This window comes from Papio anubis, chromosome X (genome assembly GCF_008728515.1).
Source record: "Papio anubis isolate 15944 chromosome X, Panubis1.0, whole genome shotgun sequence".
NCBI lineage: Eukaryota > Metazoa > Chordata > Mammalia > Primates > Cercopithecidae > Papio > Papio anubis.
The window spans coordinates 95,621,269-95,637,299 of record NC_044996.1 but is presented as its reverse complement, the minus strand read 5'-3'; the positions used below and the strand labels follow the sequence as shown (position 1 = coordinate 95,637,299).

Below are 16,031 nucleotides of genomic sequence, written 5' to 3'. Positions count from 1 at the left end.
CGGGGTTGGGGACCCCCTGGTTTAGATCACACATAGGACTAGGAAGTTAGGTTTCACCTCCATGAGGGTGAAATATCTACAGAAATTATTTGGAATTGTTTTACATGGGAGATTTGTCTTTTCTCTCCCATTTATTTATCTATTAAATCATTTATATCAGTATGGACTTATTTATCTTGTACTTTGAGTTATAATCCATTACTAAGTTTTGTTGCTCAAATTGTTCCAACTTTGGCTATGGGGAACTCTTTCAATTGGCTCCATTTCCCTTTGACAAACTCCTATCATTGTGACAAACTCCTATCATTGTGGGGTCTTTTTTGAGCATATCCTTATTTTTTGGCATTACAGCATGCTCTAGGCTCATATTATGTATTTCCTCCCCCAGTGCTAGAATCAGCCATTTCTCCAAGGAACCCTGGTTCCTTTTATTGGAGAATGGTATTAGAAACCATGATATGGATACTAGGTATGCTCCTTTCTGCTGATGGCATTTGTTGCTTCTAGGCCCTGTTAGCCAATGCAGTAAGGAAATATGTGTATACTGACCCATACATATATACACACATACACACATATCTATGAATATATATATATGTAACCACCTGTATCTACAGTAAACCAAACATGAGATCATACTCATGTCTCTAATTCTAATCTATTACCACATGGATCACTCTAGCCTCCTCCCTTTGCTTGTCTATAACCTCCGAACAGTGAGAAACCTGGTTCCTACCACTCACCATCTGTTACTTAACTGTTTACTTCTGGTATATAGTCACATGCTGCATAATGACATTTTGGTCAACTACAGTCTGCATATATGATACCACATTTTAATAGTTTGTGGTATAAATAGTACCAAATTTTTACTGTACTTTTTCTATGTTTAGACACATACTTACCATTATGTTACAGTTGACTACAGTATTCAGTACAGTAACATGCTATACAGGTTTGTAGCCTAGGAGCAATAGGCTATACCATACAGTCTAGGTGTGTAGTAGGCTAGACCATCTAGGTTTATGTAAGTACACTCTATGATGTTTGCACGATGATGAAATTACCTAACAACACATTTCTCAGAATGTATCCCCATCATTAAGTAATGCATGACTGTACATGTATAGTGGTTTCAGAATTGTTAACCCATACCCTCCATAAGAAACAACTTTATCAAGAGTGCAGTGTTTATGCATCATTCCTTTTGCTTTAGTGTTACAAATTTTATTCATTTTCACAGTTACCTGGGTCTACATTTTTCCCCTTTATCCCTTTCATTGAGGCTGTTTTATAAATTTGTGATGCAATTAAATTCTTTTCTCACATGCTGCATTCTATCCTGGGATCTTCAATCTTCTAAATGATTTTTTTTTTATTTGCATACATTAGGTTCATTCTTTCTACTGTGAAGTTCTATAAGTTTTGATAAATATATAGTGTATCCACTATTACAGTATCATGTAGAATAGTTTCACTGCCTGAACAAGTCCCCTGAGTCCGTGGCAACCACTGACCTGTTTATTGTCTCCATAAATTTGCCTTTCCCATAATATCATGTAAAATGAATCATACAGAATATAACCTTTTTGGACTAGCTTCTTTCACTTACCAATATGCATTTAAGATTCATCCATGTCTTTGTGTGGATTTATTGCTCATTCCTTCTTATTGCTGAATAGTATTCCATTGTCTGTATATACTACTGTTTGTTTATCCATTCACCTACTGAAGGACATCTTGGTTGCTTACTGTTGGGGGCAATTATGAATGAAGTTGCTGCAAACATCTGTGTGCAGGTTTTTATGTGGATATAAATTTTCAAATCAAGTAAGTAAGTATTTAGGGGTGCGATTGTTGGATCATATGGTAAGACTATGTTTTGTTTTGTTTTGTTTCATAAAAAAAAGTGCCCCCAAAATGTCTGCCAAAATGCCAAAGTGGCTATACCATTTTGCATTCCTACCAGCTATGAATGAGAGTTGCTGTTAGTTTGAATCCTTGGTATTGTCAGTGTTTTGGATTTTAGCCATTCTAATAGGTATGTAGTAGTATCTCATTGCTTTAATTTGCGTTTCTCTAATGACAAATGATGTTGAGCATGTTTTCACATGCTGTTTGCCATATGTACATCTTTCTTTGGTGAGGTTTGGGTTTTTTGCCCATTTTTAATTTGGGATTTTTTTTTTTAGAGTTTGAGTTATTTGTATTTTGGATACCAGTCCTTTATCAGATATATGTTTTGTAAATGTCTTATCCTAGTCTGTGGCTTGTCTTCTTGGCTTTCTTTTTTTTTTTTTTTTGGAGATGGAGCCTCGCTCTGTCGCCCAGGCGGGAGTGCAGTGGCGCGATCTCGCTCGGCTCACTGCAAGCTCTGCTTCCTGGGTTCACGCCATTCTCCTGCCTCAGCCTCCCGAGTAGCTGGAACTACAGGCGCCTGCCACCATGCCTGGTTAATTTTTTGTATTTTAGTAGAGACGGGGTTTCACCATGTTAGCCAGGATGGTCTCCATCTCCTGACCTCGTGACCTGCCCGCCTCAACCTCCCAAAGTGCTGAGATTACAGGTGTGAGCCACTGTGCCTGGCCGTGGCTTGTCTTTTTATTCTCTTTACAGTAGCTTTTGCAAACCGAAATTTTTAATTTTAATGTAGTCTAACATTAATTTTTTTCTTTCCTGGATCATGCTATTTGTATTGTATATAAAAAGTCATCACTGAATCCAAAATCATGTAGATTTTCTCCTGTGTTGTCTTCCAGAAGTTTTATAGTCTTGCATTTTACATTTAGGTCAATGGTACATTTTGTGTTAATTTTTATAAAAGGAGGAAAGTCTTTGTTTAGATTATCTTTTTAACATACTTATGCCTAGTCATTGCAGCACTGGTTGTTAAAAACACTGTCCTTTCTCCACTGATTTGCCTTTGCACCTTCTTTAAAGATCAGTTGACTGTATTTGTGTGGGTCTATTTTGGGGCTCTCTATTCTGTTCTCTTCATCTGTGCATCTTTTGGCAATACCATGCTGTCCTGATTACTATGGCTTTATGGTAAATCTTGAAATGAGGTAGTGTGAGTCTTCCAACTGTTCAGCTTCAGTATTGTGTTGGATATTCTAGATGTTTTGCTTTTCCACAGAAGCTTTAGAATCAGTTTATTGTAGCTGCAAAATGACTTGCTTGGGTTTCTGTTGGGATTGTGTTGAATATATAGATCAAACTGGGAAGAATTGAAATCTCAATAATACTGAGTTTTACATCCCATGAACATAGACTATTTATTCAGATCTTTAATTTCTTTAATCAGTATTTTGTAGTTTTCTGCATATAGATCTTGTGTATATTTTCTTAGATTTTGACCTCTAAGTATTTAATTTGGAGTGGGGGGGGCTACTGTAAATAGTATTGCTTTTTAAAATGTGCAATTCTAGTTCATTACTGGTATAAGGAGAGCAATTGACTTTTGTATATTGAGTTTATATCCTGCAGTCTTACTATGTTGTCTTTTTTTTTTTTTTTTTTTTTGAGACGGAGTCTCACTCTGTGCCCAGTCTGTAGTGCAGTGGCGCGATCTCAGCTCACTACAAGCTCCACCTCCCGGGTTCATGCCATTCTCCTGCCTCAGCCTCCCAAGTAACTATGTTGTCTTTATTAGTTCTAATAAGTTGGGTTTTTTCCCCTTCAGGATTTCTTTAGGATTCTTTGGGATTTTCTGCATAGACAGTTATGTCATCTGCAAATAAAGACAGTTTTATTTCTCTGTTTCTAACCTGTATAATTTTTATTACCTTTTGTTGTCTTACTTTACTAGCTAAGGTGTTGAATAAATGAATGGTAAGAGAAGACATCCTTGCCTTCTTCCTGCTTTTAGGGGAAAAGAGTCTAGTTTCTCACTATTAAGTGTTATATTAGCTGCAGGGCTTTTTTTTGGTAGATGTTCTTTATTAAGTTGAGGAAATTATACTTTATTCCTACTCTGCTGAGAGTTAATCATGAATGGATGTTGAATTATGAATTATGTCAAATGCTTTTTTGTTGTCGATTGATATATGACTTTTCTTCTTTAACCTATTGTTATGGTAGATTACATTGATTTTTGAAATGTTGCTCCAGCTTTGCATACCTGGAATAAATTCCACTTGGTTGGGATTCCACTTGGTTGGAGTTAATTGATATTATGCAATGTTGAATTCAATTTTCTAATATTTTAAAAGGATTTTTACATCTATGTTCATGAAAGGTATTAATCTGTAGTTTTCCTTTCTTGTAATGTTTCTATTTGGTTTTCATATAGTGGCCTCATAGAGTAACTTATGAAGTGTTCTCTCTGCTACTATTTTCTAGAAGAGATTGGGGAAAATTGGTATCATTTTATCCTTAAATGTTTGGTAGAACTTACCAGTGAAACCATGTGGGCCTGGTGCTTTTTTTTGGTAAGGTTATTAATTTTTGATTCAAAAATAATAATAGTGAATACATTTAAGTTTTGCAGGTTTATTTTACAGCACAATGATGATAGTTAATAATAAGGTATTGTATGCCTGAAAATTGCTAAGCGAATGTATTTTAAATGTTCTCACCACAAAAAATAAGCATGTGAGATAATGAATGTGTTATTTAGTTTGATTTAATAATTACAATGTATACATATATAAAAACATGTACACCTTAACTATGTATACAGTTTCTGTTTGTCAGTTATACCTTCATAGAGGTGGAGAAAAAATAGAAGTGGGTTGTTTAAGCTTTGTGTATTTTGGGATTTCTAGCTCTCTTTGTTATTTATCTCCAGTTTAATTCCAGTTTGTTAAGAGAGCAAACTTTGTATGATTTCTAATCTTTTAATTTTTTTTAAGTGTGTTTTGTGGGCCAGGATGTGATCTATCTTAGAAAATATGTGTACACTTGAGAAGACTGTGTATTCTGCTGTTGTTGGATGAAGAAGTTGATAAATGTCAATTATATTCAGTTAATCCGTGAAAAAGATGATAATAATAGATATGGGGCTATTCAGATGTTCTGTTTCTCCTGTGTAAGTTGTGGTAGTTTGTGTCTTTCAAGTAGTTGGTCCATTTCACTTCTTAGTAAATTTGTGTTCATAGTATTTCTTTATTATCCTTTTAATGTCTGAGAGATCAGGAGTCATGACCTCTTCTTCATTTCTGATATGGTAATTTGTGTCTCCACTCTTTTTTTTTCTTGGTTAGCTTGGATAGTAGTCTATCAATTGTTGATCCTTCCAAAGAACCTGCTTTTGTTGATTTTTCTCTATTTTTTTCAACTTTATTGATTTCTGTTCTAAATTTCTTATTGTCTTTGGTTTGCTTTAGGCTTATATTGTTCTCTTCTTCTCCTAGTTCCCTAAGATGGAAGCTTAGTTTATTGATTTTAGATCTTCTTTTCTAATATATACATTTAATCCTATGAATTTCCCTCTAAGCACTGCTTTTGCTGCATCCCTCAATGTTATGTCTCACATATGTTATATTTTCATTTATTTCAAAATATTTTAAAATTTGTCTTGAGAATTTTTTGACTTACAGGTTATTTGGAAATGTGTTGTTTAATTTTCAGGTATTTGAGGATTTTCCAGCTATTTTTCTGTTTTTCGCTCCTATTAATAGTTCAATTCCATTGTGTTGGGATTTACAGGAAACTGGCTAGGACAAGTCCCAAGGGCTGTATTTCATGTTTGGTGTAACTAGGCACCAGAGGCTTCAAATTCCTCTAGTGTCCTTGTTTTTGTCTCTCCTCTTGATTGTGAGTTTCCCTGAGGACAATTCCTCTAGAGAGTCTGTGTCTTGCAGCTCTTTCAACTGTGATCCACTGTTAGTATACTTGAGCCCTGTTGAAGTGGTGGTGAAGTATGGGGGAGGTGGTAATTTTATAATGCTCTGATTAAACATCACTGTTTGATGGAACTGTGTTTTGTGGCTATGACCTTCATACATTTTTCTCCAGTAGTATAGCTTTTTGTCCTCCCTGCCCTCTACTCTCTTCTTTGACTGCAACATTCCCAATGTGTTTACTTGAAGCCCTGCACCCTGTTGAGTATATTCCCCTGCTTTAGGTGAGATAAGAAGGCTAGAGGGGGTGGGAGTGGGAGGAATGTCCTTCTCCCAACCAGGATAAGGCTCAGGCAAAGTATTTTCCCCTGAGGCCTTTGTTACGGAGAAATCTCTGGCAAATTTCACAATGATACCTCTTTCCCTCCCCTTGTCAGAGCCAGGAGGGATTCTTAGATCTTCACTGTGAGAACTTGGTGGGATTCCTGGAGGTAGAGCTTTGGTGTAGGAGCTCCGCTAAGACTGTGGTCCCCAGGAGTTTTTTGTACTCACACTAGTCCACACTCAGCCTTCAGCAGCTTGTTCAAGTTGCCATTTGTGTTTCTACCAGCTCCAGCCATTTCTACTCCAGGTAAGCAGATCTCAGGTGTGTCTCTTTGAATAAGCTTGTCTCTTCAGATTTTGGGGTGGCAGTTTCCTCTGCAACCTCAGTTCTCCAATGGGTCCAAGGAAGATCATTGATTTTTTTTTTTGGTTTATCCAAACTTTTGTTGTTGTAAGGATGAGAGTAATAACTTCTAAGCTCTTTGCTTGCAGGAGCTGAATCCAGAGGTTCCCCATTTTCATTTGATAAAACCACTTTGGTCCCTTCTTGAAGGAAATATATTTTTTGGCTCCACTTTGTTCCAATTTATGACACATGGTAGAGGAAGGGGTTGCTGTAATGCCTCAGGGGGTATGCGCCATATGTTTCTAAGATCTGAGGCTACCAGGTAATCCAGAGATACTGTAGCCATATGGGTATAGCTCTGTGTAGTTAACCATATGCCAGAAATGTTGAGTCTCAGTGAGATACTAGTTAGTCCTGTACCTTGCTGATGAGCTGAGTCTTACCTTTCTTTTCTAATGATTGGTAGCACCATTTTATGATCTTGCCAGTAGAGCATTCTCAGTTAGCTATGCAATCAAAATATCATTTGGAATTCCTTAAAGATAAGGGCCTCTCAGAAGTCATTCAATCCAATATATGAGTGACCAAACAAAAAATCAACTCTTAAATGATAGAGTATGAATTTGGAAGGGACCTCAACATTATACTTGCTAATATCACTTCATGTTACAGATGGCAAACCTGTAAACTCACAGAGAGTAAGGCAGTTGCCCGAGGTGACACAACTAGTGAGTTATGGAGCTAGGATTGGAATCCATATCTTCTCACTGCAGGATAATAGGTCTGATCACACTTTGTTCTTGTTTAAAAACTGAATAAGCCGCCTTCCTCTCAGGGCTTTCCCTCTTGGTGTTCACCAGAAACTATCACCTGCTTTGTCCACAAGTATCCCAGTAATCTGCCTTCCAGAACATAGGTCTGCTCCTTGCAGTGTCCTGTCTCTACTCTTCCAGTTGCATTGCTAGTATTTTTTCTTTTCAAAATCACTTATATAACTCATAAATATATCTCACTATAAAAGATTCAAACAATACACAGGTTTTTAAAATGTGAAAGTCTCCCCTGTTCTTCCCACTCCAGAGACAACCACCGAAAAGAATTCAGTATGATCCTTCCAGTTCTTTCTCTATCCAGTCACATATACAGACACACATTAAAAAAATAAAAAAATAAAAAAAGACATATTCTTCTTATTTCGTGACTTGCTTTTTTTCACATAATATGTCTGGAATACATTTCTATTTCACTACACACCAGTCTACTTCTTTCCTTGCACTATTTCACTATTAGTAGATAATTTTATTGTTTCTGGGTTTTTGCTACTACAAACAGTGCTGCAATGAATAACACACATACACTGGTGTGCATGGGTGCAACTGTGTCTTTAAGGGTAATTCCCACATGAGATATATATATGCTTTTTTGAAACTTATTTTTCTGTCCATGACATCACACAATTCCTATGAATCCAAGGAGAATTTCACGATTGGTATTTTTCTCTCTTGAAATTCCACCCCCCCTCCCCCGCCACTAAAGAATAATTGCTAGTCTCGTGTGCCCAGTTTCCTTTTGGAAATTGATAGAAACCAATGTAGACTTAGGACAGAACTGGAGAATTCCAGTTCTAAACAATAATTAGAAGTTATTAGGCAGGATCATGCTACCCAAAGGATTTCCCAACACTGTGGTATGTAATAGGCATTTTAGGGCAGTGTCTCCCTACCCATGACATTCCCCATTCTCTTGACAGTCCCATAAATGTGTACAATTGAGAAGGAAGGAATGAAGAATAAGTAAGGGAGTAGGGCACTGTTTACTTTTTGTGGAGAGCCCTCTCAGCAATTTTGTCAAATCTAGCCCCTTTACTTCATTGCTACATTGCTTTCTGTGGCATCTTAGTCCAGTGGGAGCCTGCAGATACCAAGCCAAAGTCCTCATGCTGTTTTGGTTACTTTGATAACTCTGTCAATTAGCACCCTGGTTCCACTGGCCATGAAAGTGAGTTGAGTCAGGAACTTCCAGATTTGAGCAGATGCTGGGAATAAGAGGGCTACAAGAGATACACCCCAAGCAAATATCTACAACCCAGTGAAGATGGAGCTGTATCCACTGGGAATAAAGAGTCAGAAGGAGGTGTTAGAATCTGAATTCATGCTTGTCTCCACAGCTTTCCCTATGCCTTTCTGCCGTGCCCAACCTTCCTGTATTTTTCTCATAACTCTCAAACTTCATTTCGATATAATAGATTTGTTGGGGTTCTTGCAGTTCCATTTCCCATAGCCTTCACCACCCCTTTTATTGCCTAGTTCTCAGCAGAGTCGGGATAGAGTCTCTTCTTTGTTGTCCTTCCTGCGTGTTAGACACCTTCCAAGTTTTAACTTGCTATAAACAGGAACCAAAGCAGTGGATCACTAAATGAAATGAGTGCAGGGATGAGATTCAAAACAACGCAGGCACTGCCCAATCAGATTGGCTGTCAGACATAGCACTGGGGCAGTGTCCTGGAGCCTCCTGGTATTCCATTTGCTGGATCATGGGTAAGTTCAGGAGTTTCTAGGGTAGGGTGAGGTGGGAGAGGAGAGTCCTCAGGAAAAAAGTGGTTATTTATCTGTAGCTACTGAAGTATTTCAGTATTTAGCAAACTGGTATGGCATATAGATGCATACCAACAGAATAGCTGCCCTGAATAAGTGTCCCAGGGGTCGACTAAGAGTATACTAAAGCATAATGTAGTCTTGGATAGATACTATCCAGGACTTAGATAGGAGGGCTACTCCAACAACATTTGCTTTTTGACCCTGGACTTAGTTAAGTGGGAAAACAAAATAGAAGCAAAATGAAGGCACAAGTTGCTAGATAGAAAGTTCCTACAAATGTTGAGTAATTATCAGGGCTTCTGCTGTAATGTACTATCAGACAAATAGGTGAAATGGGATGTGAAAGAGTTTATGTGACTTACTGGGAGATCTAGAATGGATGAACCAGTACAAGAAGGGAAGCAGGGTGCAGGTATGGAAGTAAGAAGTGGCATATAATAGGCTCTTAGTATTTGCTGTTGAATGCAAGTAAAGTTTAAATGACCACAGGATGAATATCTGCTGATGTGTGCTAGGCATGATGTTGAATTTTTTATACATGTGGTTCCAGCCTTGCAAAAATACAATATATCCCTGTAAAACTGAAATACATTTTTTAACGGGACTATTTTCAAGTCCTGTGATATATACCAATAGCCCTGCCCCATTTCTTTGAGTGCTTATTTATTTCCTTAGGCTGTTGCCAATTAGTGAGCCCTCATGCAGCTATAATATTACTAAAGCAGTACTTCAAGGTCTGTGCATGAGATTTCTTCCTATCCTTTTTCCCCTTATGTTTTTGTTAGTGTTTAACTAGTTCACTTAATCAGTTACTGTTCAGCCCCCTAGGTAAATTTCTAATGGCATATTGGTTAGGGATTTAAATAAACATTATTCTCAACAGATTTTTTTTTTTCTTGTATTTTAAGGGGTTTTCCAGTTTAAAGCATCATGTGATTTTTAGAAAAAAAAATTAGAAAGTGGTTTCCATAATGGGAACTGAGTTAAATACATTCATTTATATGCCTGCTCATTCAAGCAGTGTGTTTCTAAAGACCTGTTGTTAAGTCTTAGACCTGAGTATAACCCTACGGGAAAGCTGTTTCAATGTTGACTTTTTTCTCTGACTGGTTTACTGTACGTTTTTCCTGGACTCAGGCAATGCAAATTAGCCTTTTGGGGGCTTTTTGTTCTGTCATTCAAGTTGAGATCTAATTGTACTTTAACTTGAATAATTTTTCTGTTAGAACATTAAGTTATTTTATATATAACATTTACTATGCCTTCAAAATTTGAAATAAGTTTTATTTTTTTTTTTTCTTATAGAGTCAAAAATCTAAACTCACCTAAGTACCCCAACCTGACACGTGGGCTCATTGTTTAATTTTACTCTGCCTTCCTTGGCAGCATATTTACACGCCAGAAACTTAGCTCTTAATGCATTGTGTTTTGAAAAACCTTTTGCATTTCATTACTTTGCGCATCATTAGTTGATGGGTAGATCATTTCTGCTGCCATTCTTGACAGTTAAATTTTAAAAATTTATTTTTTTCTTTTTTTCTTTTTCTTTTTTTTTTTTTTTTTTTTGAGACGGAGTCTCGCTCTGTCACCCAGGCTGGAGTGCAGTGGCCGGATCTCAGCTCGCTGCAAGCTCCGCCTCCCGGGTTCACGCCATTCTCCTGCCTCAGCCTCCCGAGTAGCTGGGACTACAGGTGCCCGCCACCACGCCTGGCTAGTTTTTTTGTATTTTTTAGTAGAGACGGGGTTTCACCGTTTTAGCCAGGATGGTCTCGATATCCTGACCTCGTGATCCGCCCATCTCGGCCTCCCAAAGTGCTGGGATTACAGGCTTGAGCCACCGCGCCCGGCCTATTTTTTTCTACTAAGTTTTAAAAATGCTAAGAAAAGAAACCAGCTAGATGTGGAATATGACCAACGACTTAAGCTGTTTGTCATCAAGTCAGCTATAGATATCTTGATGAAAGTGTGTGAACCAGTTAAACCTTTTCATTGATGAAACCTAAAATAGTAGCAATGGCTGTCATCATCATCATTATTATACATTTTAAAATATATTGTTTTTCCTATTCTAAAAAGTAGAATGAATATTTTTAAATTCACAGTCTGCACTTGTGTCAGTTAACCATTTAGAGGTCTTCATGTGCTAAAAGTTTTCAAAATATTGCGCAGGGGCCACTGGCATTGTAAAAATTGGGAAATAGTCTGGTCAGATCAGTGTTTCAGAAAGTATTCTGCTTATCTCAAAATATTCTATTATTGCATTTTTATCATAGGATGCATCAAAAATTGGTAAGAATTTCTTTATCTGATTTTCACAATAATATCAATTGACCTACACTGAGCAGTCTGTATAATGAACACACACTGAAGATGGCAAATTTGCCAGAGAAAGCATGGAGGGTAGAAAAGAATAAAAGAAATAAAGCATGTCAAACTCTGATACTGGTGCCTTATTTCTTAATCTAAATTGTAATTAAATCTTATTTTATTTAGTATGAGGACTGAATCATAACCACCAGCCCTCTAGTGCTCAAAGGAAGTAACTGTACATGGAATAAAAAAAAAAGTGCCTCCCTTGGAAGTGCTGATAAAGCATTTGAGAAACACATGAACTTTCATTAAAAGTTAATAACATGGCACCAGCCATGCAATCCATAGAACTATACATTTTTATGTATCAAAAAAGATAGTATCTTTGCTGAATTAACTGCTAAATACTATAGCTGCTAAAGTGTAAAATAATCTAACAGATAATGTAAATCATACTAGATAATACAAGTGAATTCTGTAGTGGTCTTCAGATACTGTTACAGGTAAAATTGTGTTTACAAATGAGCAACTTGGAAGGAGGCTTTAGAGGTTGGGCACATTACCCTCTTTGAGTGAGATAGACATACTTTTCTGAAAGTTTAATCAAATAAGACAGTCACAGTTGGGCCACAAATGGTTTTTGCTTTAAGAAGCAATGTAGCTCATGGCCACTTAATACAGTCAGTTGCCACTTCATTTTCAATCCTTCTCCTTAATTAATGCTAGATTAGTTCATCAAGTGGGTGAGATAATGTAACAATGATGAACTGAAAGCATACAGGTCCCATGCAATGCCTCACATTTCATAAAGTTTTGTTGTATTAACATTTCAGGGCATATCGAACCTTAAGAATTGGTGCGAGTAATACCATTTCAAAGCTCTACACATAGGGTCCAATTATTACAGCATACTGTGACTGGGTTAATATTTAACAGTGGCTGTCCTTCATGTTCCCTTAGGGAATCCTCCCAATTTAGGGAGTTGGGAGATAGCAGTTTTATTCTTCTTTACCGAACTGGCCTTATTGTGCAATTAATTAAGACCTGCTTTAAAATAGCCTTCACAACCCTTTAAAACCATGGAAACATCATAGTGAATTTATTTTCAGGCTAAAATAGCTACTTTCATCCAGGTTGGATTAATGAGTATCAGAGTTGTCGTTGCTTTCTGGGTAGAGCATTACTACTCAGAAACAACTCATTTTCTTGACTATACTCTGGGTTTTCAAAGTGATGAGGTGCTGTTAAAGAACCGACCTTGTATAGTAAGTTCACATGCAGTTCAGTTTTTCACATTTTTCTTTAATTATGACTTGTACATGAAGCATAAAACGTGTACAGTTTAAAGAATAATTATTAAGTGAACGCTCAGATAAACCACCTCCCAGATCAAGAAAAATGACCAGCATTCCAGAAGCCCTGCCCTTGCCATGTGCCCCTCCCACACGGCAGTCCTCTACTCTGGATAGCTTCTGTCTTTACTTTTGCCATTTCCTTGCTTCTGTTTGAAATGTAATCACTTACATTTGTATTCTAAAATGATATAACTTGCTTGTCTGTTTTTGAACTTAGAGGCATAGAGTCGTAATGAATGTTATGTGCATTTTTGTGTCTGGTATCTTTCACTCAGCATTAGGTTTGTGAGACTTTACCCACGTTGTTGCTATCCAGTGTATTTTTTAAAAAGCCTTTTTTATATTTGCTTTTCTCCCTTTTATACTTAGGACCCCTGTAACTCTAAATTCTTTTGGGTATTTCTACTTTGCCTTCTTGGACTTTCTGCTAAATGAAGATTAAGACTTGTCTGGACCCCGGTTTCCTGAGCTGACCCGACTGCCACCAGTTTGATGGCATTTGTTTAGATGAGACTACATCTTTAAGGCTTCTGTGCCTGGTTAAAAATCTTCCTTTCTCCCAGGCTGGTCCAAAGGTCTGGTCACGTGACTCCAGCAGTGACATCACATTCTGACCGCCAGGGAACACTGGTAGTTCTTTAGGTGGCGTTTGTTGCTGTGAAAGGCAGAGAATGCAGCAAGTGCCCTTCTAAAGCACTTCAGACTGGGGCTTCTTTTGTAACAGCTCCCCAACCTAAATGACCAAATGCGGGCTGCCAAGGTTATTTCTTCCTTGAGGCAGAAAAAAAGAAAACTGTGATTGAAGGTAAGCAGACTTGAGCCCGACCAAGGACTGAAGCATGCCCCCCGGGAGCAGGGGGTCTGGAGAATCGCACACAGTCTGTTGTAGGATTCTAATCACTGCCTGCTCTTTGAGAGGGGCCTGACAATTGCGTTTCTAAGGAAACCGGACTACAAAGGAGGAGGATGCGGTGCTCATGTTACCTAGTGATGTAATAGGATTCTTTCTTTCCTGCTAGAAGCTGTTGCAGATCTTCATTTTGCCTTAATATCCTTAAAGGTAGGGGCCTCATTTGATAGATAGTGTAACATTAGATAGCTATCAGATGATTTTTAAAATCAGTTTCACAAAATCCTGTTTTTCCCCTTCTGAAAGGAAAACTCTTAAACCAGAGCAAATTCAACTGGAGCATTAACCTGCCTTAAAAAGTAAATATCTGGTTGTTTGGTGTCCTGTGTTCATGTCAGCATGGGACTTGAGAATTGAAACAGCTTGCCCTCCCCCACCTCCACACATACATACTTTATCCTCTTTCTGCGCTCATTTCCTAGCTGGCTTTTTCCCTCTAAGCTCTCAAGAAACACACCAGCTTTCATCTTTATCGGTATGACACTGACATGATAGGAAATGCTGGGCTGGTGATTCAGCAGCCATCCATTTTACAGTCAGGTACGAATGAAGATATGGAAAGGACTTTGGTTTGGGGTTTTAAGATTAACTTGCTCACCTTTTCCACTCCACCCCCACCCCACCCCCACCCTACAGATGATTTGGACTCTGCAGAGTTTTTTCTTTCAAATATGCACCTTGCCTGTGAAAGGCGTGCTGACTTAAGTATTCAGAAGACTTACAATTGGTCAACCAATTGTAAGTACAGCTTGGGGTGTTCCTTCAAACTTTCCCCATAAGAGTGCTAAAGTTGTCTGTTTGGAGTTTACAGTGAAGATGGGGATGCAGATGGGAGGAGAGGGAGTCAGTTCAGGCCCACTTGGGCCTCCTCTGCAGAGGGATTCATTACCAAACAGTCTGGAGGAAGCCTTGTCCCTGCCAAGGTTGGTGCTGCAAATGTGAGCTTTGGCTGGGTGAATTAAATGATGACATTACTCTGCACTTTTCCCCAGTGTGCATTTGCATAGATTCCTCAGTACTGTTTTGTATTTTGTGTTTAATAGCAAAATCTTATTCCATCAGATGATGTTGCTGAAATATTTTATCAAGTTTAAGCCTTGTGTGAGTATAGCTTGTGAGTTTAAAACTTTCTCCCCCATTCCCACCGTTCATCAAACAAATTTTGGTTCAGCTGATATTTACTGATTCTTGGATATGTGCTAGACACCGTAGAGAAGGGAACGATGAATCAGATATTGGGCTACCAGCAAAGAGCTTCTAGTCTAGAAAGGAAGATAAAGCATGCACAGAAGTAATTGTAATAAAAGTACCCAAAGCAAAGTAGATAAGGGACTGTGGTGGGTGGGCAGGTGGATATGTTTCTTCCAGTTGAAGGATCAGAGAGGGACATTTAATCACTGAATCATGCACTGTTCTTTAAATCTCTGCTTGTAAATCTTAGACTGTGCTGACATACTTAGAGTTCCTACAAGCCTGTTATGTCAGAGATCAAGTCTTATACCTATTGAAGGGAAATTTGTACATTCCAGCGAACTTAACTTGTGAAGAGGCCCACATGCTTTATTTGGAGTCCCCAGTCAGGCAAAACCCACTTCATAGGATTGAATTATTACCTTATAAATGTAAAATGGTTCTTGATGTGATATGGCTGCAAGTGCCTTTGACCCTTTTCTCTCCCTTCCATAAACTGAAATACCTAAGCTGCTCCAACCTCCTTTTTGTCTTTTGTTTCATAAATCCTTTCCCATTGCGCATCAACTCCTGTTGTTTCTCTCTTTGTACTGTCACTCTCATCTGTCGTTTTCCATTCACACTGCCTTTAGCCACTCATCATTTTGTGCCTACACCACAGAAATCTCTGAATGTAATGGATGTTCCTACCAGGTGACTGTATTTCTTTATCAACCCCAACTGTAGTCATCTGATAGTTTAAGGGCCTGCCTTTTGGAACCAAAAAGAACGTGTTAAAAATGTTAAGAGTTTCTGAAGTACTAATGTCTGTTTCTTGTTCAATACAGAGGACAAGTCGTACAATGGTGGAGGAATAGGTTATTCAAATAGGATCATGGACTTCTTGGAGGAGCCAATCCCTGGTGTAGGGACCTATGATGATTTCAATACAATTGACTGGGTGCGAGAGAAGTCTCGAGACCGGGATAGGCACCGAGAGGTAAGACAAAAGACGACACTTGGGTAAGTGTTAGGAAATACAGGGGAAGAAATTGAAGATACATATTCTTTCTATTCTTTCCTTTCTTCAGCCCTGGATGTGACTGAATCTGGTTTCTGTTGGCAATATAGGGTTTCATTTTTAAATTTGTTTTTAAAGACAACTTGCACATAATATTTTTAATTACACTTTAAGTTCTAGGTACATGTGCACAACGTGCAGGTTTGTTACATATG

At 38.0% G+C, this 16,031-nt stretch overlaps 1 protein-coding gene across 3 annotated transcripts in view; it reads left to right on the top strand.

The window, feature by feature from the left end:
• Positions 1–16,031, top strand: part of CLCN5 (chloride voltage-gated channel 5) — a 156,958-nt gene that overhangs the window by 118,657 nt on the left and 22,270 nt on the right. For 2 of the 3 annotated variants that reach the window (XM_009197607.4, XM_003917712.5), the window contains one exon: positions 15,644–15,795. In XM_009197607.4, the coding sequence (XP_009195871.1) occupies positions 15,644–15,795 (152 nt within the window). Of the gene's footprint in view, positions 1–10,903; positions 13,521–15,643; positions 15,796–16,031 lie in introns of those variants that run through there. The other variant, XM_003917713.5, reaches the window with a different exon arrangement.